At 34.6% G+C, this 24,654-nt stretch overlaps 1 protein-coding gene across 1 annotated transcript in view; it reads right to left on the bottom strand.

The window, feature by feature from the left end:
* The window catches only part of LOC119675443 (very low-density lipoprotein receptor), a 134,769-nt gene extending 110,615 nt beyond the window's left edge, over positions 1–24,154 (bottom strand). The window contains exons 1-3 of the mRNA XM_038086643.1: positions 23,688–24,154; positions 11,313–11,432; positions 10,896–11,012 (exon numbers count right to left, since the gene is read on the bottom strand). Coding sequence (XP_037942571.1) covers positions 10,896–11,012; positions 11,313–11,432; positions 23,688–23,802 — 352 coding nt within the window. The 5' untranslated portion in view covers positions 23,803–24,154. The remainder of the gene's footprint in view (positions 1–10,895; positions 11,013–11,312; positions 11,433–23,687) is intronic.
* Positions 24,155–24,654: the final 500 nt, after the last annotated feature.

The following is a 24,654-nucleotide window of genomic DNA, read 5'->3' as shown; positions in this document are numbered from 1 at the left end:
TAACAACAATAAAACAACAAAAAGGACAGGTAAATGCAATTATTGTCAAAAGCCTGGTCATTGGGCACGTGAGTGTTTTCAAAAACACCGTGATTATTTGCATCGATCTAACGGCGAATGCAACAACAACACAAATAACAGAAATATTGATCGTCAAAATTTAATGATAGCACAACAATTAAAAAAAGAACGTGGTAATGAAAGTGTGCAATTATTTACGCTACAGTCAGCTTTAATGGCATCGACAAGTGGTAACATTGAAACTAATTGGTATGCAGATTCAGGTGCTTCGGACCATATGAGTTTTCAGAAAGAGTTTTTCAAAAATTATTTAGAATTTCCAGATAATTTTTGCAAAGTCCGTGTTGGTGATGGCAGAAAATTAAGTGATACTGGTCACGGTGATATCGGCGTGCGTGTAATGGGTGCTGAAAATACTGGCTCTATGTGTACACTTAAAAATGTTCTGTATGTTGCTGATTTAGACAGAAATTTTGTGTCAATTTCGCAAGCAACTGAAAAAGGCATTGATGTTGTTTTTCTTAAAGGTGGTCAACGTGTTGTTTTTAAAAGAGATAATCAGCTTATAGCTGATGGCTATTGTGAAAGAAAGTTGTATAAAATGAATTTGAAAGCAGTCTGTTTATCTGAATTGAATACTGTGGCATCGATAATGGTATGGCATGAACGTTTAGAACACGTTAACTTTGAGACTCTTCGAAAAATGTACGACCATAAAATTGTGAAAGGTATTGACTTCGAAAATATTGAAAAAGAAAATCCGTTTTGTGAAGGATGTACGCTAGGTAAGCAACACCGTATGAGTTTTAACAAATATGGAGCAAATAGATCAAAATATCCTGATGAGACATTTCATGTTGATTTATGTGGAAAAATGAGCTCGCCATCAATTGGCGGAGCGAATTATTTTATGTTATTAAAAGATGATTTTCCCAGATATAGTTTTGTATATTTCCTCAAGGAAAAGTCTGATGTATTGGAAAAACTAATGCAATTTTATGCTGATGTGCAAGCAGATGGCCATGTCATCAAAAAGCTAAGATCGGATGGTGGTTTGGAATTCCGCAATCATGCAGTCAAGCAGTTCCTGTTATCAAAAGCTATTAAACAAGAATTTTCTACACCTAGAGCTCCAGAACAAAATGGCTTAATTGAAAGGCAGAACAGAACAATAGTGGAAACAACTAAAGCAAAGTTGCATGCTCAGAATTTGCCTCTTTATTTATGGGAAGAAGCTACAAATACAGCTGTTTATCTCCGAAATCGTGTAGCATCAGAAGTAATTGGTAATGTCACCCCCTATGTACTATGGTTTGGACGCAAACCATGTGTTAAACATTTAAAAGTTTTTGGTAGTGAAGTTTTCGTGCATGTTCCTAAAGAACAAAGAACTAAATGGGAGAAAAATTCCATAAAGTGTATTATGATTGGATGTAATGATGAAAGTAAAGCGTATAGAGTTTACGAGCCTACTTCAAAGAAAATTTATATAAGAAGAGATACCATTTTTAATGAAAAACGAAAAGAACCACATAAAGTGACAGAGATGAAAACACAAAACAAAATTTTGCAACAGAATGAAAACCAAGAAGCAGATGGAGCTTACAGCAGAGACATCGAAATAGATAGAGATAATGAATTGCCATTTCAAAGAAGTCCATATAATACACGTCAAAGAAAGAAATCAAGTGAAATTAAGAATTTTTTAAATATTGCTGAAATTTTTGTGGCACAGCTACAACCTAAAAGTTTAGATGAAGCAATGAATAGCACAGATGCTAAAAAATGGTTAAAAGCCATTGAAGAAGAGTTAGAGTCTCTACAAAATAATAACACATGGATTTTAGTTCCACGTACACCGGATAAACACATAATTACGAACCGTTGGATCTTTAAACGAAAACTCAATGGAAAAGGTGAAATTGAAAAATTTATAGCCAGACTTGTAGCGCGTGGTTGTTCACAGAAATACGGAGTTGACTATGATGAAATATATTCTCCTGTAGTACGATATGAATCAGTTCGAATTTTATTATCAATTGCTGCAATAGAAGATTTTGAAATTTACCAGTTTGACGTTAAAACAGCATTTTTGCATGGCAATTTAGATGACTTAATTTATATGGAGCAGCCGTGTGGTTTTGCCAGCGATGATGATGTTTGTATGCTTAAAAAAGGTATATACGGTCTTAAGCAAGCATCTAGGCAATGGAAAAATATCGTTGACTTATTACTACGTCAAAACTTTAAGCAGTCTTTTTCTGATAGATGTGTGTTTTCATATGCATCCCAAAATTCGGTTTTATATTTGGCGCTTTATGTTGATGGCGGTTTGCTGTGTGGTAACGATATACATTTAATTATGAGCTTGCTGAATAAATTGCATACTGAATTTAGTATTACTTATAAAGAAGCAGAATTTTTCGCCGGCATGCAGATTAAGAGGGAGGGAGATAAAAGAAAATTAAAAATTTATCAATCGGCTTACATTCTTCGTATACTCGACCGTTTTAATCATACTGATTCTGTTTCTTCTCCAACAGTTCCTGGAATAATTTTCTTCAAAACTGATCACACTAATGATAAACATTTTCCTTACAGAGAAGCTATTGGGTCATTAATGTATCTTATGGTCTGTTCACGTCCGGACATAGCATATGCAGTTGGAGTTCTTAGTCGTTACATGGAGAATCCTAGTGAAACTTACTGGAAAGGTGTTAAACGTATTTTTAGATATCTTAAAGGTACAACTGGTATAGGTGTTACATTTTCATCAATGGGAAACACTAAAAATAAGATTATAAGCTACTGCGATTCTGATTGGACAGGAGATCCTGATACCAGAAAAAGCACAACTGGCTGGATTATAGTATTTAACAATGGTGCCGTTGCATGAAGTTCAAGAAAACAAACTATTACTGCAACATCAACAACTGAAGCTGAGTTTGTGGCTTTATGTTCAGCAACCAAAGCAACAGTGTGTTTGAGACAACTAATGTCAGACTTAATTATGGTTCAACATTTACCGACACCTATTTATTGTGACAATCAACAGGCGATTACCTTGGTCTCGAATCCACAATCATCTAAGTATACACGACACATTGAAATACAATATTTTTATACATGCGATATGCAATCACAAAAGGAAATTATTGTTAAGTATATATCTTCCGATAATCAGTTAGGAGATCAATTAACTAAATCTTTGTCAGTTGAGAAGCATAATAGCTTGATCTCAAAATTTGGATTGTACAAAAATTGAATTTTCTTGTTTTTTTTTTTGGGTGAAGATAGCGAGAGGGAGTGTTAAAATTTACGCTATCTTCTTTTATTATCTTTTATTATCTCTTTGGGTTTGGAGTACATATTTGAAGTTTTGCCTTATGCTTCAATTATTGATACTGTAAATAAATTTTTATCATTGTAACATTTGCAATCTTGATTTGATTCTAGTATAATAAACATATCATTTTTATAATAATAATAACTGTTTCATATAATAATAAAACTTTAAAAAACTCAACACAAATTAAATTTACTTTGCCAAGAAAAAACAGTGTTAAATTTACAGAAATTACAATTTTTGTCCCCAAAATCGGACTACAGTTCGACAGCCTTAGCTTTAGATTCACTGGTTCAACCGAATCTAACAAATTTGAAATCACTTCACACGCCTTTCCAGTTAAAAAACATTAAAACTCACGGAGCGATTTAAAAGTGCGTGCACTTAGTACGACAAAAATTGTATGAATTCATATAGTTTAATTTGATATAATTAATTTAGCATAACAAACCAATTTATAAGTATAAAAACCACTATTCTGTTTATTCTAAATAACTTATATAACGGCATTTTTTATCCCATGCACACTTGCGAACTCTTGTTATTATTGTTACACCTAACTCAAAATAAGCTCAAATCATACATCTTAAAATTATTTTTTATTCAATTTATAGAACTTTAAAAGTTTTAACAGATCACTCTCTCTATGAAATTGTATTTAAAAGTTTATACTTGAAAGCAGATTATTTAGTTATCTCTGACCCAGCATTAGATACATACTTAAATAAGCTTGTTAAATATCAAATTGTTTAATAACAAAAAATTTTATTATTTATGTTGGATTTTTAGATCAAATATGCGAATGTTTTAAACTTCTTATATCTCTTAAACAAATCGCTTTTTCTCTCTACTTTATGCTTTTCATCTTACAACAAACAACAATATCTGTCAAGTAAATACAGTACTAATGACATTTGCAAAATAAGAACTGTCACCTCTTGAACAATATATAAAATAATTTTACATTTTCTTGAACCTTATTTTCAAAAACCACCAAAATATATTAAAGTAGCTAATGATAGTTATTGTTTCTTTCACCGTAGGTGTTAAACTGTCAAGATCTAAATTAAAAGCCCTATCCTCTACTCTGAGCTGACAGGTTTTTGGCTTTGATGTCTTTTCGTACACACATTTTCGGTTCGAAGAGCATACAATTTATACCCAAACAGTTTTTGAACAGCCTTCGTTCATTTTTAAGGTTCCAAAAATTTATGAGCCAATACCTACTATCGTTGACTTTCTCTTGTCGTTTTAGTTTTCAGGAACAATGCTGATAGAATGGTTCCCGGTTATCGCCCATATATCAACTCAGCAGGCGCTTTCTAAGTTGTTGGATTTGGCTTTGTCGATATTGTTTTTTTCATTTATAACACTAGTTTACAAATAATTAAAAGTTTTGTTTTTTCAAAGACGTGACTAATATTTCCTAAAGGGAAATTTTTTGTGGAACTCGAAAATCTCAATGATTTCAATGTATTTGTTGGAGTACCATCACGTTGAAAATTGAAAAAGCTTAAAAACATAAAAAAAGTGTGATTACATCTTCTACGCGGGGGCAGCTAGAAACAGGTCCATAGTATGGTCATGTCTCAACTATGAACGCTAGCTAATTGTAATCAGGCGGACGCAATTAAAACTTAAATCCAAAGTGGAACAGTATATGTCAAGGGATGAATGGCCATGGATAGTTGATTTTTAATATGCAAATTCTAGATACCTGTCGACCTCCAGCTTTAATTAGACTTCTCACGGGTTATGTCGTGGATGACCTTTCAATCCTGAATTTAATTAAATTTCTTACGAATAATTCTGATGAGCTTGATGTCGCTCTGACAACATCACCTTCAAATGATTCCTTTATGGAATCATCCGAAGCTATGTGCGTGTCGGCTGGAAGACGCCGTCTTTCTTGACAAAGCTACGGTGTGCGCCAAGATGGACCTGGATAGACCACCGTCTTCCTCTCTGCTTGGGGAAACGGTGAACGTACCAGCAAAAACTACGTCGAGATCTCAGGTAAGGCGGCAGGAAATTATTGAAGTTATGTCTTCAAATTCCGAAGCTGCTGAATCTTGTGATTCCGACACCGGCAGTGTGGTCTCACAAAAGTCCGGTCTAACGTTCGTCGGTTCTAAAGTTAGCAACCTCACTGTGTAGTCTCTAAAATTCACTAACATCAAAAAAAGTAAACAAAGAAGGTTCAAGGCAGCTATATCATCAGATCATAGCAGAGCAAAGGCTCTAAAAATCACCACGCAGTTCTCGCCTGCGAACACGCGGGTTAGATTGGAGGAGCAATCTCCCGGTTCGACTACTGCTAAAAAACCTAAGGTGGCTCATGTGAGTCTTACCAAGCCCTGGTACAGTCTAACTGTTAAAGGCGTACGTTTAGGATTTTATACGAACTAATGTAGTTCTTGACTATTTTCTTCAAAGTTTGACATTGTCAAACGACTGACTATTATTGGTACCAAGAACAGATTCTCCACCAAGCGATGGAAGGTGATACGCAGATTGACGCAGGATCAGATCCTGCACCTAGTTTTCGTTCAGGATGACCGACCCATGAGGCAGTTGTCCTAACTAAAGGGAACCACCTCCGCTCTCTCTCACTCCCTGTGTAATGCTCAAAAGGTAGTTCAGAATGACATAACCATCCAGTCATCCTCGTCGACGGCAGCATCCCAAATGGATACTTGGCCAACAGTTACTATTCCTAAGGAAGAGGAACTAACATCGTTCGTTAACTAACTTTATTTCTAGACTCCTAACAGCGGTTCTAGTTGAAGTTCCAACTACAAGAGGGGTCATAGACATAGTCATGACCTCTGCCTACTGGACGGCAGCTAATTGGAAGTCTACTGGACGGCAGCTAATTGGAAGTCTACTGGACGGCAGCTAATTTTGGGCTGTGATGCAAACGCTCACCATACAGTGTAGGGAAGCAGTAATATTAATGAAAGGGGTGAGTACCTATTAGAATATATTATGTTTCTAGGATTAACTATAGGTAATAAAGGTAACAAACATTTATTAACGCAATTAGAGAAGAGGTATTGGATCTCAATCTATGCAGCAGAGGCATTGAAGAATCTGTGTGAAATTGCTAAGTGTCGGGCGAAGTGTCTCTCTCTGCCCATTACCAAATCAGATTTGAAATTCCCGGTATATCCAAACAGCAAGAAAAAGTGTACAGGCCAAAGAAAATTAATTGGCATAGTACAGGGACTTAGTGTATTTTAAAAATTTTTCTCTAGGCAGGCCTATACGAACTTGTAAAGAGATAGAAATGGCCGCTAGCCGTTTAGGTGAGGTATTACTAACCTTCTTTTATAACAGCACGGCTACAGGCAACGCCACAAGTATAGTAAAGGTTTCCTAGTTAAACATCCAACTAGCGAATAAGCGCAAATTAGAATGGAACTAATTTAATAAAGCAAAACGCTTTGGTTGGTGGGAGGAATACAGAGTTGCACTTACTAACTACAACAAATCACTCAGACAGTCCAAACGGACTAGCTGGCGTAGTTATTGCGATAGTATAGAGAAGTTGCCCGAAGCAGCTAGATTACACAAGGCTTTAATTAAGGTCAAAATCAAACGAATGGGCCTTTTAAAAAAACCCAATGGCTACTTCATCACTGGTTGTGAAGGCACCCTCGAGTTTCTCTTGCAAACACAATTCCCTGGCTCCGTAACAGGAGCCACAATATCAAAATCAGACAGAGAAGATACTGTTCCCACATGTCAGGAATACGCACTATCTGGTGTTATCTTCGACAGGGACAAGGTGAACTGGGCGATTCATATGACGCTTATGAAGTACCAGCCTTCAAAAGACTATCTGTAAAATTTCATGACATTTCGTTCCATCGAAAAGAACCATTTGTTATTCATTTGCTGAATTTACACACCGATGATGGTGAATGTTCTGGTCATCCAATTGAAATGGTTACTCCAGTAAATTTTACAAAGTCCAGAAATTGGTTATATCTGATCATAAACTGAAATTGCGTGAGATAGCTGACACCGTAAAGACATCAGAAGGCAGTGTGTTTACCATTATGCTTGAACATTTGACCATGAGAAAACTCTTTTCAAAGTGGTGCCGCGTTTACTCACAGTCGATCAAAAACAACAACGTGTTGATGATTCAGAGCAGTGTTTGGCCATGTTTACTCGCAATAAATAAGATTTTTTGCATCGGTATGTGACAATGGATAAATATGGATCTATCACTGCACTCCGGAATCAAAACGTTCATCATCTGAGTGGACTGCAGCCGGTGAGCCACGTATGAAACTTCCAAAGGCACAACAGTCAGCTGGGAAGGTTATGGTTTCAGTATTTTGAGATGCACATGGTATAAGCTTCATTGACTATCTCGAAAAGTGCAAAATCATAAGTACTACATGGCATTACGGCACGAATTACACTTCGAATTGCTTCCCCCTCCACCGTATAGTCCAGATGTGGCCCCCAGCGACTACTGGCTATTCTCTGATTTCAAAAAAATGCTAGCCGGTAAGAAATTCATCTCAAACGAAGAAGTTATTGCTGAGACTGAAGCCAATTTTGAGGTACAAGACAAATCATTCTACAAGCACGGCATCGAGAAGTTAGAGAAGCGATGGAATGATTGTATTGCCCTTGAAGGAGATTATATTTATGAGTAAAATCGATTTTTGGCAGGAAAAAATTAGTTTTTCTTAGATAGTCACACGCTTTATTGAGTGATGTGTTATATATGTAGCGTCACTACTTACACGCATAAAATTTGTTCAAATTGATTTAATTTAGAAATGAAATGAAAATTTTAATTCTTCTCTATAGTAATCACAAAATTTTATTCACTTTTACAAGTGAATAAGTGCTCAGAACTTTTTTTTAAAATTGTGTTAAGTAATTATAAGCATTATAAGAAAAAGCTACGAACAATCAAAATGCTTAGTGCTACTAACGGAAAATTAAGTGACTCTTTTGACTCTTCCACTAGTTTCAGTCAAACAAGGCTGCATTCTATCGCCATTGCTATATATTGTAGTATCAGACTGGGTACTGGAAATATTTAACACGCAAAGTAGAAGTATCAATTGGAGGCTTAACTCCACCCTTGAAGATCTAAAATACGCATATGTCACCGTCCTGCTCTCGCATAATCACCAGCATATGATGTCAAAACTGACCCAGTTGCAAAACGAATCCTCGAAAGTGGGTCTCAAAATAAATATAAGAAAAACTGAATCTATGCGCATAAAATTCAATAATACAACCTGCTTCACAATCGGCAGGGAAGATGTGAATGATGTGGAGAGCTTTACTTACTTAGGAAGTAATCTCTCCATAGACGGAGGCGCAAAACAAGACATAAACAATCGAATACAAAAAGCAAGGCTTCGAAAAATATGGCGTGCACATAACATCCACACAAACACAAAAAAAAAAATTTTTAAAGCATGCATAAAGTCTATCTTATTATACGGATCAGAGACTTGGCTTGTAACGGAGGAGACAAAAAAGACACAACAAACTTTCATCAACCGCTGCTGGGAGGCAAACTAACCAAACGTCTATTAATGTTGACATTCAAAAGCAAAAATATGGGTGGATATGCCATACCCTGCGTAAACCTTATGACGATATCCCGTACACAGCGCTAACATGAAATTAGTTTGATAAATTTGTTATAATAACATAATTGATTTTTTCAATGAAGGTTTCTATTTTTCAAATATTTCGAGGTTACGTCATTATTACGATTGACTCTTTACGCATTGACATACATTCACATTGATTATATGTCCAATATACTCTACATGCTTTCCCTCAAAACCACATTTTTCGATTTTACATACATATAACATTTATAATTTATATGTTCGAAATATTATTCAAATGCTCTTCATCACATGTCAATGTCACATTGACATGTGATGATTGTGTTATCTACATAAACTGTATAGTTCGGTATTTCGGCAATTACTTTTTCCAAGAACTGTTAAAATATGCTGAAGGCACTTTACAACTATAGAATCGATCCAACAGTCACCACTGGCAGGCTTCCGGATATCGGTATTTATTACACGATTAATTTATTTACAATCAAAAAGACGGTTGTATGGCTTGACATTTGGGTTTAATCTTTTAAATAAAGTACATCGGCCCAATCGTAAAGTAAAAATTTTAGAAAATTAATTTTTTAATCCATCTAGAGAAGTGATTACACCATGCTGTGACACCTGATTTGGACCAAAAAATTATTTGCAAAATAGTCGAAACTGAGCAGATAGAATGTGAAATTTATTTATATATTAGTAACACGTTCGTCGGAACTGGTAGCAGTGCAAGACTTCGAACGATATTGCTTTAATTGACACCTTTAACTTTTTTACATTCTATTGCTATAAACGTTTCAATGGTTGCCTCATATACTGTTGCTATCTGTAGTACTTTTGTCGGCGTTGGCTTTGTTTTCTGATTTAAATCTTGCTGTTAATAACACTTTCTTAAGATGCTAAACACTCTCTGTGCCTATCCATGAAAAGAAGCATGCGTGTCGTCATTCATATTCTTGAACTTGATGTGCTACAAAATGCTAATGCATTTGTTGAATGAATAACGACCACTTTAACGGGGGTTTTTTATAAAGTCCGCTTCTTAATATTCTATCATTTTTGTCTAGTGTTTTTGCTAATTGCCCAATGAAAATTCTTTAAGAGCACTCACGATTATCTGTGCGTCCGTTTACTCGTCGTCAAATGTTGAATTGTTACATCAAATATGACAACGGTTTAACTTTCTTAAGGTTTTTTGATAATGGTAAAAATTAAAAACATGTAACATTGAAACAATATTTAACATGCATAACATAAATAAGGTATTAGATAATTCCGCCGAGCTAAAATCTATTTCAGTGAAATAGAAATAGATTTGCCTTTAAAAGAGCATACAAGTATTTTTTAGGCATCAGTTAATAATAAGACATATACCTAAATACTTAAGTTTAATTGTGAATTATGACAGCTATTTTAAAGAAATATTCAAGACGTTTTACAAGTTCAACAAATTCTGCGCGAAAGTATATATAACTTCTTATATATATAACTTCTTTTAATAAATTACCATAAATTTATTAGTTTACTAAGCTTTTATTCTTAAATTTTTAATCAGTTTTTTGCGACTCATAACAGTAATAAATGTAAATATACAAATTTAATTTGTAAAATAACAATTTACTTAAAGTAATTTCAAGCATTTTACAGATACTACCCGTGCATAGTTTTTGTATATATCGAACGTGTCCGTTGTGCGAGACATAGACACCAGATTTTTATAATATTAATATTTTAGAATATCGAATTAATTGAATCAATATTTTTAGAAATATAAGTTTAGTAAAAATGAGTGAAAATTTGAAATGAAATTGATTACAGTTTTAGTACATCAAAGTTTAGTGCATGCGGAATCCTCCTTATTGGGTTATATATGGTTAATTACAATCTATTTATATTATATACTGATTGCTTACTACACTCAGCCTCATCAGAGTGATCGCGGCAATCGGGTGTACCATCGCAAACCCAAGAGCGTGGTATGCATTGTTCACCGTTTTTGCATTTAACTTCAGTTGCTCTGCAGATTTTGGCTGTTAAAGGTAATAAATAATTTTTAGTGCTTATTAGAGCTTCAAAGTATTCAAATATTTTGAAGATCGAACACTTTAAGTATAATGGAATTCGGGCAACTCGCACAGCAAATCTGCATACTTATAGAAGCAAATGCTATGGTATTTGATCATTTGCAAGCTGTTCGCTGTGCTCGAGTATCACCATATTCGAATATCAAAATACCTAAAGTTTCGTACAACTTAAATAATATTTGAAACTCTAGAACAAATGTAAGATACAATAAAATACTAAGTTAAAATTTAAATTTTTTTACTTACTGCACAGTGATGGGAGTTCGTCCGAACCATCAGAACAATCGTTTTCTTGATCACAACGCCATCGGTTTGGAATGCAATGGCCGTTGGTGCACCTAAACTGTTCAATGCCACAGGTTGACTCTGTAAATAAATAGAAAAAATGCTTTACTTAATTAAAAAGCACATGTGACGGCTACTTCGTACAAGAAGCTGTTCAACGAGAATAAACAATATATGCACTTAACTATCTTACTTAACTGTCGTTAAGTAAAAATATACTCGGCTTAGTATTCAATGTATTTTGACATATACCTTCTGCTCAAAAAATACCTTCTGCAGATTTTGTAAATAAAACACACAAATTTATATTTTATTCCAAATTTATTTTATCTCCTACAAAATATGCTCCTTCTGAAGCGATATACATATGCTAACGCTTAACCCAATCTTCTATACACTTTACGTAGGCCCGTGCAGGTATGGCTTTTAGTTCCATCAGCGAATTCGCTTTTATCGATTCAATCGACTCAAAACGCTTACCACGAAGGGGCAGTTTGAGTTTCGGGAACAGGAAATAGTCGCACGGCGCCAGATCTGGCGAATATGGTGCCTGAGCGATGACAGTGATGCCGTGTTTGGTCAAAAAATCGCGTACCACAAGAGCCATGTGCGATGGAGCATTGTCGTGGTGAAGAATCCAATTGTTGGCTTTCCACAAATCTGGTATTTTCTTACGGATGAACTCATGCAAATGCCGCAAAAATTCGTAATTAACAACACCGCGGTAGTCGAAAAAACAGTGAGCATAACTTTAATTTTCGAGCGATTTTTGAGCGGTTTTCTGGGTTTTGGCTCGTTTTCGAAGCGCCATTTGCTCGATTGTTGACTGGTTTTGACGTCATACTCATAAACCCATGTCTCATCACCTATTATGATGCGTTTCATGAATGTAGAGTCGTTTCTATGCTCAAAAATCATTTCTTCACTCACGTTCTTTCGGTATTCTTTTTGCAAAAAATAAAGGTGTTTCGATACAAATCGAGCTTGCGACGCGTCTCATGCCCAATATATCATGTAGAATGTGGTGACCGGATCCATTTGAGATGTTTAAGTCACGAGCAATCTCCCTTTCAGTTATACGACGATCTTCCAGCACAATTTTCTTGATTTTTGCCACGTTTTTTGGGTTTTTTTCGGTATTTGATGTTGATGGACGTCCAGAACGAGAAAAATCTTCGAACACTTCACGACCCTCTTTGAATGATTTATACCACTCGTATGCCTGTGTTCGAGACATAAAAGAGTCCCCGTAAGCTTTCTACACCATTTTCAATGCTTCAACACATGAAGTTTCGTTCAAAACACAAAATTTCAAACCAACTCGTTGCTCAAATGAAATTTCCATAGTAAAAATTGCTAAATGCACTTCAGGTAGTCTCACATTAACAGCTGCTGTAAACAAACTAATTGACAGACTGCGCTCAAATTTGCACCATATGTCAAGAAAGGTTGTACCAAAATAACAAAAAAAAATTTTTTTGAAAAAGGTCTATTACTTAAGGAGTAGTTAACAAAATCCTTTTAACTTTTTGAGCAGAAGGTGATCAAATATATGACTGGTGACTCTGTCACAAATGAAATTAAAAAAAATACTAACACTAACAGATAATATAAAAAATAGAGGTTGTTTAGTAGTTAACTTAAGTAATGAAACCAAAGTATAAGTTCTATTCGGGGCTTAGCTAAAAAGAGATCTTTTACAAATAAATAATAAATAATGGGCAAATGGAACATTTGAACGTTGGTCGCACCATCCGGTAAGTACATAATCATGAATAGTGAGCATATTAGAAGATTTAGTGGGTCGAAACAGAAAGAAATCCTGAAGTCTTCAATGACTTGCACATCTATATAAATGTGATGGCAGCTTCAGCGGACAACAATAATTTCAGTCCGGAAAGGACACTAGCGGAACATGCAGCTGCATTAGAAAGCACTGTGTAGTTAAGCGAATCTTTGATATAGGTGCAATCCATTTTTAAGTACAGCAATCGTAGTACCGGTTGATTGCATAGATAGAAGTCGCACAAGAACCCAGCCACTACAATAATTACAGCTATTGAGATGGTGCTAATACCATGGCCATGGCAAGACATTCTATACAAGTAGTCAGCTACATTCATTAAAGAAGCTGTTTTTTTAGAAACTATTCAAACGAAAATGAACAATATGTGTTCGAAACATTAGTTTAGTAAACGTATACCTATGAGCAGCGCATCCAGCACGCATGTCGATTAATTTTCAACACATTTAGACAAAACTATAAATAAATGAAGTTTTGATATTCTAAAGCAAATAGGTTTATATATATATAAAGGAAAAATAATTTACTGATAGATTATTTGAAATATGATAATATCCAGCGTAAAAGAAAATATCTAATAGATGTATTACCCACAAAATACAAAATTACTTCTAGAAGTAATTAATAATATTTCAATTGTTGTCATTATTAGCAAAAGGGATAGTGAAAACGAATAAAGGCTATCCTTTAAACGTTTATATTACCTAGCACATAAACTAGTAGTTTTATACGTGAATTTTAAGCAGACTAGCACTTTAGCTATTGCTTTTTGGAGATTTTGATTTGGCAGACTAGCACTTGAGCTGTTGCCGTGTGTAATGAAAAACGAGATTCTTGTTTCAAATCTGATTGTTTATTATTCATATTTCTATTTATATACAAAATTACAGTAAGTGAAATTGATATATAATAAGAATACAATATTTCCAATTTACTATTGACATAATTCAAAATATGAATTAATTTGCAGTATACAAACTAAACAATTAACATGTAAACAAAAAATGTATTAATTTACAAAATTGACAAAATATTTATTAAGTGTGTCACTTAATAAGCCAAATCCTTTCGTTAGTGCACTGACTACAAAAAAGCTGATATTGCAACATTGCACTTTTGGTAACTAATGACTGACAAAGCGTTGGCCTAAAATCAAAACAGATAGCACGTGAATTGTGCAAGCAATAATTGTTACAACATATGCAAAATATAAGTAAAAATACAAATAAAAAATATAACTATTATTAATAAAAATAATAAATAACATAAAAATCCAAACTTTGTAGAATATTAAGGCGTAAGCCTTAACAGACCTCTCCGTTGAACCCCTAGATTCAACTATTCAACTGTTACTTCAAATCCTTTTTTGTTATTAACGAATCTTAAAAAGTTATACAGAAGCGTTACCATATTAAGGTGATACTAACAAGCAATATAGTTGGAGTTACACAATTAAGAGAAAAAAGCATTAATTATTTAAGATGCAGGCTCAAAGAAGCATATGGTACATAAAAAATAAAGTATGTGCTAATTTATTTCCATAAGTTCGGCTACAGTTTTCCGCTTTAACCGTCTTCGAAGAGGATTCGCCTGGAGAAGACTAGATGCTGCTACGTTAACGTGACATTGTAGGCGCTGTTTGTGTGCCATTGTACATTTCTTCGACTCTTCAGATATTGTTGGCATACGAAGATCACGATGTAGATCGATATTTCTTACGTAAAATGGCGCATTTACAATGTTTCGGAGTACCTTGTTTTGCAGGCGTTGAATAGTAGCCATATGCTTTTTGCTGGCGCACCCCCAGAACTGTAAGCCGTAAGTCCAGATTGGCTTTAGGGTATGTTTATATAAGAGGAGCTTATTGTGCAAAGATAGTTTTGAACGTCTGCCAATCAGGTTGTATAATTTGGTTAGCTTTAGATCAAGTTCATTGCGTTTTTTCTTGACATGAGCCTTCCAGCGCAATTTGGCGTCAAGTGTAATACCAAGGTATTTGGCTTCATCCGCGAATGGAATTGCAGTAGTGTCAATGTATATTGGTTTATAGGAAGTCTTTTTTAAACAAAATACTACATGCAGTGATTTGTTTTTATTTAACTTAATTCTCCATTTCTTGCCCCATGAATCAAAGTGGTTGACGGCCTCTTGTAGCTTGGCCGTTGCGGTTTCAATAGTGCTATCTATTACCAATATTGCAGTATCATCGGCAAAAGTAGCGGTTACGTGCTGATCTGCTGATGGAAGATCGTGTGTGTATAGGAGATATAATAGTGGCCCCAGAATACTTCCTTGTGGTACTCCAGCGGTTATCTTTTTAAAAGGCGAAAAAGAGTTTTCGTATCTGATGTTAAAATATCGGGCATAAAAGCAGTTCATAGTACATTGTAGGTAGCATGATTTTCAATTTTTGAAGCAAACCTGCATGCCATACCTTGTCGAAAACTTGTGACACATCGAGGAATGTGACACAATATACTTTTTCATCTTCCATCGCGTTTTCTATGGTGCTAACAACTCTATGCAGTTGGTCAATTGTTGAGTGATTTTTCCTAAAACCAAACTGATGGATTGGAATCAATTTTTTTTCCTCTTTTATTGGTAACAGTCGAGTCAGTAGCAGTTTTTCGAATAGCTTCGATAGGACCGGTAGTAGAGATATTGGCTTGTATGAGGTTACCTCGTTTGGCGGTTTGCCATGCTTGGGTATCATGATGATCTCAGCGAATTTCCAAGCAGGTGGCGCAAGATTTTCCAGGTGATTTTTTGAGTTTTTATTTTGTGTATTTCGTTTATAACTTCCTTTAGTATAACTAAAGTTATATTTATTTCATTGTTGTGTACATTTTTACTTGTCTGCATTTCATCATGGCCTTCATTGAGGCTGAAAGTCTTTTCTAGGTACTCAGCAATTTCGCCTTTTGCTGACTTGTTTTTGCACACTGCGTTTCATTTATTCTGATCAAAGCGATATGTTTTATTGTTTTGTTGAAAGATTTGGCCACCTTCCATTAAGAGTACTCAATTTTCTTATCGGCTGTGAGACCGAGTAGATGCTGGTTGAACTTGTTGTTTTTGTATGATTTTATTTCTAAATGTAGCTGTTTATTTGCTAAGTTAAATTTTGATTTGATTTCTGGAGATCTGGTTTGTTGCCAACGTTTGCGTAGTTTTCGCTTTCGTGCAATTAACTCCATGATAAAGCGTGGATATTTTTTCCCCTGGGAAACAAGTTTTGGCGTGGATGTACTATTCTAGGTTGCCTGTTGAAGTTGTTGAGTAAACTCAAATACTGCATCATCGAGCTGCTCGTTGGTAGTGATGTTATTGTATGTAATTAGTAGTTGTATTTGCGTCTGAAAGTACTTCCAGTCGGTGAGAAAATTCACCAAGTTTGGTGAGCTTCGGATTTGTTCTGCTTCTTGCGATATTATTACCTACACTAGTGAATGGTCGGAGCTCAGGTCAAAACCTTCGGTGATAGCTAACACAGCAGTAGGGACATTTTTATAGACAAAGAAGTCAATCAAGTCCGGAATTTTGTTGGTATCCGACGGCTAGTATATTGGCTTACCACTTGAAATTGAATTACAACTATTGCGCTGCATAGCTTTAAATAATTCTCGTCCTTTTGCTGTGATAAGTCTTGAACCCCATGAGGTATGTTTTGCGTTAAAGTCGTCTCCAATTATGAAGCGACCTTGGAAACGATTTAGAAGGGTCAAATAATCTTCGCATTTTAGCTGGTGTCTTGGTGGGCTGTAAAAAGCAGTTGAAGTCAGAGGTTGTTTAAATGTTTCGACGGAAATGGATGTAACTTGAAATTCCTGCGTGCTGATTTGTTTATTTAAGTGATGCTTGATGGTATTTTTTTATTATTACAGCGCTGCCACCCCTTGCACAATTATCCGGGTGAGTGGTATGGTATATGGAGTAGTATTTAAAGTTGATATAAGATTGTTTCGTAAAATGAGTCTCAGCGATTAAGGCAATATCAATTTTATCATAATATTTCTAGTTCATTTTTGTGTTTGGTTAGGCCATTTGCGTTCCATAAAATAAGTTTTAAGTGATTAGTCATGGTCTAAAAGCTGCATATTATACTCTAGAGCACCCAACCGCATATCGAATGCTTTGAACACCTTCTCCTGTTGTTCAAGTTTTGACAAGATTTTCGAGAGCGCGTCTATGTTTTGTGTGTCATCATTTCGAATAGGTGCTTTTGCTATTTGTGCATAGGTGGCTACTTTGGGCTTTGTAGGTGGCTCCACTGTAGCAGGCTTATTTTTTTTTATTTGCAGTTGGTTGATAATCACTGAGAGTTTAAGATTTATCATTAATTTTAGATCTTATTTTTGTAATTCTTGCGCGACGAGGCAGCCATGATAGTTTGCAGGGTGCGGTTTTCCGCAATTGCAGCATTAGGGTTTATCTGACACCGGCTTTTGACACTCACAAGTTAAGTATTTGCCTGCGCATTTTACGCACCTAGGAAGTTTACCATAGACATTTTTTGTGTGTCCAAAAGATTGACACTTTTTGTATTGAGGTATTAAGTTTAACGATTTTACCGGTTCTACTTTTACAATTTTGTTCAAAATGTTTTTAATTTCACAGATTTTTTTCACATCCTGAGATGTCTCGAAACCCAAAAGAAACATATCAAGTGGTTCCTTTGTCTTTCATTTGAGTTTGTTGGTCGCGCTTTTTTTTTAGACCCTGATTATTCAGATCACTCACAATTGATTCTGCGTCGCATGAATGATGAAGGTTTTTTACGATTACTTTAATTGGTCTGTTTTGTTTATCTTCATAGCTGAACCAGGGAATTTTTTCATTGTTTAGCAATTTTGTTACAGATCGATAGTCAATGGAATCAAAAGTAATAACTCTAAATGATCCATTATTTATTATTCTCACGAATAATAGTTTTATAATAGTTTTTTATGGTTTCAATAAGTTGAGCATGCAATTTTTTAAAATCATTTATGCCGTTGGTAATAATTGGAGGAGATCGTACAATTTTATTATGGACAGCTTTACCTTTTGAGCAAGTATTTGTTTCAGCTATAGGTCTACTTTGACTAGCTACTTCAGGGGAGGATTCGGTCTTACGTTTTTTAGTTGGTCTTTTCTTTTCGAGGATTCAGTCCGTCTCCCTAGCAAGTTCCTCTTCATCCGTTTCATATTTTGTAATGTTCTGAATTGTTTCCATGATTTCTGGTAATTTTTTAAAAGTTTTTAATACTTCATTTTCACTTCTCAGTGCAGTTAACTCATTGGATAATAATGAATATAAATTTTCAAGTTTTTTGATTTTACTCTGGAGTTCTATATTTTCCCTTTTAAGTTTACCCCACCCGGAGGTGGAGTATTAGCATCAGTCATACTTATTTTAAATTAATACTATTTTTCACTTATGTTTATATTAATAATATAAGTTTAAATTTTTACCTTAGGATTTATAAATGCTTTTAGCGTCCTTTCGCGTATTTATTTATTAGCATTTATTAAATATTTAACTATATTATTACACAACCGTGGCAACACCACATTTACAATTTATTACTTTCGTTAAGAAAGCACATGCTGCCTCTATCAGCTGTTTTTAACAAAACACAAATTTTTGTTTTTGTTTATTTGGCGAAATTAAAATTTTATTTGCTAAAATAAAAAGTGCTTAAATTCACACAAAATAAACCTAATCGTTCAAAATCAGGCACCGCTTTTCAAAAGTTCACCTTATTAATTGTAAATCGTCTAGGCGTTCACAACTCCGAAATTAAAAATTCAAAATTTCTAACTAAAAACAATAAAAATTAAGGAGTGATAACCGTTCGCGTGCGTTTTTTTTTCGCTCGTTGAGAAATCCTTGATAACGTGGCATTACTTGAGGAACTGCTGGTATTTTTTTAGTTGTTTTATTACAGCATTAATGTGACATTCAAATTCTTTAAGTTTGACGATTGTTGTTTTCTGATTCCTTTTAACAATGTATATTGTTGCATCAAGAATCGACGTTTGATTTTTTAGAAGTTCTAGTAAATGATTTTCATCATGTGGACTGTAGCATATTCTAAGTCTAGCACTCCAAATAGTGAATGTGCTACATTTCCAATTATATCCAGTGCGGCTCTTTTTTGACAAATAGTCGAGATCATTCTATTATCCAATGATAATTCATCCCTTACATGTTCATAATATTTTAGCAACGCTGTGCAGGTTGAATTTTAATTTAATTGTCCGCATAAGTGTTGTACGGCTATTGTTCCATTATTTAATGCTGCCAGCTCCTGGTGTATTGGGTTTAAGTCATAATAAACAATTAAATTCCCATATGATGCTATCGTTATTGTATACTTTGATTTGAATATGACTTCATGTCATGTCATGACAAAGTTGACTCCATGTGTTACTCTTAAAATGTTGTTAGGTGTTTCCAGTTTTAGTGAGTCTATGCTTGGTTCATGGCTTGTTTGCATATCATGACAGATTGGTTCATCCACCGACAATAGAGGTGCTTTTACAAATTCGTCTAAATGTTTTCACATATGCAACTCGAACGGCGCCATCATTTCCCTTGTATGTTTTTATAGTTCTTCCCAGTTACCAATGTAACACAGGCACACTGTCTTCCTTTATGATCACCATTGTTCCTGGCTGGGCATTTCTTTGTTGTAACTCAGTCAAGTATTCTTGAATCCATCGGTTCCAAAATTGATGTTTTAGGTGAGATACCAACTTCCATCTTGTGAGCAATTCTGCTTGAAGTTGATTTGACGTCACTACTACTGTCAGTGCAGCATAGTCCTTTACGTTATTTGACAGAGGTGTCAATGGACGAGAGTTGAGAATTACTTATATTTCAATTACAACTGTCTCATGTTCTATATGTTAACGATACCTTTGCCACACTTTTCATTAATGATTGCTTCTCTGATTTTACAGCAGCTTCCTAAAGTCCTCCGAAATTAGGTGCTCTTGGGGGTATGAAATTTAATTGAATTCCAACATTTGCACATGTCGTTCTGAATTTTCTTGTGATTCAGCTGCATGTAATAAAGATAATAACTCATTAAGCTTATTGTTAGCTCCTACAAAAGCAGTTGCATTATCACAATCGAATGATTTACAATGACCTCTTCTTCCCAAGAATCGTTTGAGGGATAAATGCGTCAGTACTGAAATCACCAACTACCTCAAGATGAACAGATTTTATTGTGAAACAACAAAATACCGCAAGCTACACTTTAGTAGGCTGCTTGCCGCGTATCATGTATTGTACCAATAGCAGACCACAAAAATCGATACCGGAATGAAGAAAAGGTTGCGCAGGTTCTATTCTTGAACTCGGCAATTTTCCCATAATTTGTTTATACAATGTCGGCCTGGGTCTCTGACACTGAATACAATGTTGAACTACCGAACTCGACATGGATCGTCCCTTGATTGGCCAAAACTTCTGTGGTACTTGTGCTAGCAATGTCTGCGGTCCATAATGCATTTTTTTCTTGTGAGTGTTCTGCATCAATAACTTAACTAATGGGTCATTGTAAAGCAATGTCATTCGATGTTTTGCATCATATAACTTAATAAAAATGTTTCCAATCTTCTTTCAATCCTAATTATCCTATTTATATCAACAAATGGTGCAAGTTCATTTAAAAAGCTACTTGGACTGACTGCATATGATTTCAGCAATTTTCGACTTTCGTCCTTGAAGTCTAAACATTGAAAATTATGTTCAAACTCTGACTTAGTTCTTCTGGAGTTAATAAGATACTGAATTTGCGTTGATGGTTTTTTGCTTTGCATTGTTAAATGAACCTTAGCACATAAGCTACTATTCGGTTCAAAACCTTAAATGAATTTCGATGATTAATTGTGTAGATAATATCTTCTTGACTGGTAGTCGTTGATGCTAACGATGTTGTTTGTTCTTTCAAATCAAATTTGTGTTCATAATTTATGCTGAACTGTTTATCATATGCTACTGGTGATCTTTGTTTATCACCATGTAAAAACAGTGGCCCATAAAACCAAATATGCGATTAAAGCATAGATATTAGATCTCATTCTAACGAGCGCATTTATATCTAATAACATTTTAAATTGGGGGTGTTGGATGAAGATTCCTTATCAAATCATCACTATATACGCTTTGATTAAGAAAGGAAGTTGAAAACACTTTCGAATTAAGAAATGTTAGGAAGACCAACTAGTCCTTAAATAGTTTCTATTTAGAACGAAATATAAGTTGTCTTAAGGGAAAAAAAACTAATTGTCAGAAACAAAACCTTGAAAAAAATTTTTACAGGGGCTGAGAAAATAGCTGTGAAATTGTCAAAAAAAAAAAAAGTTTCATGGTGGAAAAGAGAACTGAACATTTTACGCAAAAAAGACCTTAGCTTCTTAATTGAGCAAAATCCTGCGGGAACTGGTCATCATATAAAAGTGCCTTAATGGCTTACAATAAGAAATTTATAAGGAAATCAAAGAGAGAATCGCTCCCAGCATCTCCACTTTTAGCCCATTTAAATCACCTGGTACCAACAATATACCACCATATTTTCTTCAAAGAGGCGTTCATATGTTGAAGGCATAAGACGGTAAAGAAATAGCACTCTGCACATTAGTTGACATGACAGATGCTTTTAATGATGCTACGTTCAAATCAATTGAAGGAATAATAAGATAAAATTCATAGACTGGTCATAACATAGATTCAGAATATGCAGAGAGATTAACTCTCAAGTCAATCAAAGGATGCCCTCAAGGAAGTGTTCTAGCGGCACTCCTATGACTATTAGTTATTGACGAGCTCTAATAGACTCTTGATGACCTCGAAAATGAAGTTCAGGGCTTTGCAGATGATCTGGTTATCATAGTTACAGGCAAATTTGACTCTATCATAACCGATCAAATGCAAGTACCTCTAGACATCACTCAAGATTGGTGTCATTGAAAAGGACTCTTAAGACTCTCTTAATATTATCCGAAGAAATGAAATTTCTAGAAGTAATTCTAGATAAAACTCGGGTTTTGAAAAACCATTTATCATATATAACTAACAAGGCACTAAAGGTAAATTAAGCGTGTCAAACACTATATGGCGAAACATGGGGTTTACGACCAATAGTTTTTGGTTGGGTTGTACAAAACCGTAATTAGTACCAAAGATCGCATTTTCTTCCTTGGCATAATGGCCAAACGTAAATCAGACAAAGACTACGATGATCCTAAAGATTCATCGAACAGTCTGTCTAAGCGAAACGGCAGCAATGAGAACGTGCCCCACAGAAACCCAGCAATGTTTACTGGACTCACTCTATCACACCTCACAGTTAAACGGACTGCGACCAGTGTAATCTTAATAAAATGTTATCTATGATAAAATGAATAAAAGATTAGTTTTCTCTAGGGAATTCGAGGTGGTAATCAGTGGCCGATTAATTTGGAGAAAAATCGAAATTATCTTAAAACAGGACTCACACTTATGGTATACTGATAAGACCAAAATGGAAGATGGCAGTACAAGAGCAGGAATTATGAGACTGAAATTTCGCAAAGCATTCGCAACGGGAAACCCGCTTCCATTTTTCAGGCAGAGGTTTATGCGTTAGAGCTATGTGCGAGAGAACGCCTACTCAGGGGTACCCAAGGTACGAAAATATGCATTTTTTCGGACAGCCAAGCAGTTCTAAAATCTTTACAAAACTCTTCATTCCAATCAAAATTGATCTGGGAATGCTTTCAACTTCTCAATATCCTAGCATCGAGAAACTATGTTACTCTTATGTAAGTACCGGGACATGAAGGGCATGAGAGCAATGAAATAGCAGACTCCCTAGCAAAGAAGGGTTAGTGTACTTCTTTTATTGGTTCAGAACTCTTCTGCGGGGTAACAAATAGTTTCACAAATAACTTATTATGTGAACGGGAGAAACAAAATCTATTTCAACACTATAGAGCTAAAACAGTCATGCGGCAGTCAAGAAGATTAATTGATCCCGCATACACCAAAGTTGACACTATTTCAAACTTTAGCAGAAACGATATTAAAATCAACACTGAACTTCTTACAGGAGTTCTTCTTCTCACTGTAGACTCAATTACCACATGAAGAATATAGGTGCGGTAAAAAGTCATTCTGTCGACTCTGTCATGAGAAGGAAACATCAGAACATATTCTATGTAACTGCCCAGCGGTGACAAGATGTAAACTTGACTTCTTTTAAAGCGCGAACTCAGTTCCAAATCAAAGAGGTAGAATTAAACTCACATCAATTACAAGATTTATAAATAGACTAGTTTTAGTTGGGCCCTTAGGCACACAATAGATCTTTTGGATTGGTGTGCATTTATAGCATATTATTTAATAATAATAAAATATTTAAAATTAAATAATATTATTATAATAAATCAAAAAATAAATTTTCGATACCAAATTTTCTGGTCTAAAATTAACTTTCTTTTAATTAATGATTTAGTACACAATTTTTTTATAATTTGCTTTCATGTACTTCACCTACCATTTCGCGGCATCGGTTTCCCAAAAGTTGTTAATGCGAATACCTGCTTATGTCGTATAATAAGTAAACCATTATTAAGTATCATCCACCAAAAGAAGCAGTAAATGAACCCCATGTAGATAATGCCTTCCGGCGTTGCTGTTTGTTCACGATAAATAACGTATCTTTAATTTAATAGTTGTGAAATTCACTTGCGGTACAATTTTTCCGAATCACTACAGAATTTTTTTGAATTTAATAGGTTTTAAAAAATGTGCCATAAAGCCCTTGTTGCTATTTCTAGAAATTTTAATATGCAATGAATTTAAGCATGTTTTGTAATAAATTGTTCAGAAGTTTGTATTTACTGTAACTTTTTATTCTGTTTTAGTCGTCAGTTCATTTAAGCCGTTTTAATTACTTAGTGAATATTATTTATTTTTTTTGTGGAAAAATGAGTATGTTTAATTGAGATGGTGTCTTCTGTTAGTGAAATATTGCTAATTTGATTTACGTTGCGATATTATTATGTATTATTCAATACAATTTATCTGAAACTTTACCTGGGTCAATCAGAAATACAACAATATATGACTTTAAAATTATTAATTAAAACCAAAAAATTAATAAACGTATTGAGTTTAAAACATTTACTAATTAAAACAATAAAAGTTAACAAAAAATTTGATATATTTCAAAGTGTTGGATACTTTTGAAGTCATTTCTAGCATACGTTGTATATACTGCAGGGTCAGTCGGCTACAGTTCTTTTCTTAGCTAAATTTTATGACGGTAGACAAGCCAATCCGAATGCAAAATACGTAATATTTCATGTGATAAATTTGTATCTTCTTCGATAATTTTCCTAATACTAATAACAATTTATATCAACAATATATCAACAATATATGTACGTGAAATTATAGACGCAAATAATTTTTAATATCAATAAGTAATTTTTCCTTAAACTTAAAATTGAAGATTATGG

This window comes from Teleopsis dalmanni, chromosome 2 (genome assembly GCF_002237135.1).
Source record: "Teleopsis dalmanni isolate 2A chromosome 2, ASM223713v2, whole genome shotgun sequence".
In the NCBI taxonomy this organism is placed as follows: domain Eukaryota; kingdom Metazoa; phylum Arthropoda; class Insecta; order Diptera; family Diopsidae; genus Teleopsis; species Teleopsis dalmanni.
This window is presented reverse-complemented; position numbering and strand designations above follow the sequence as displayed.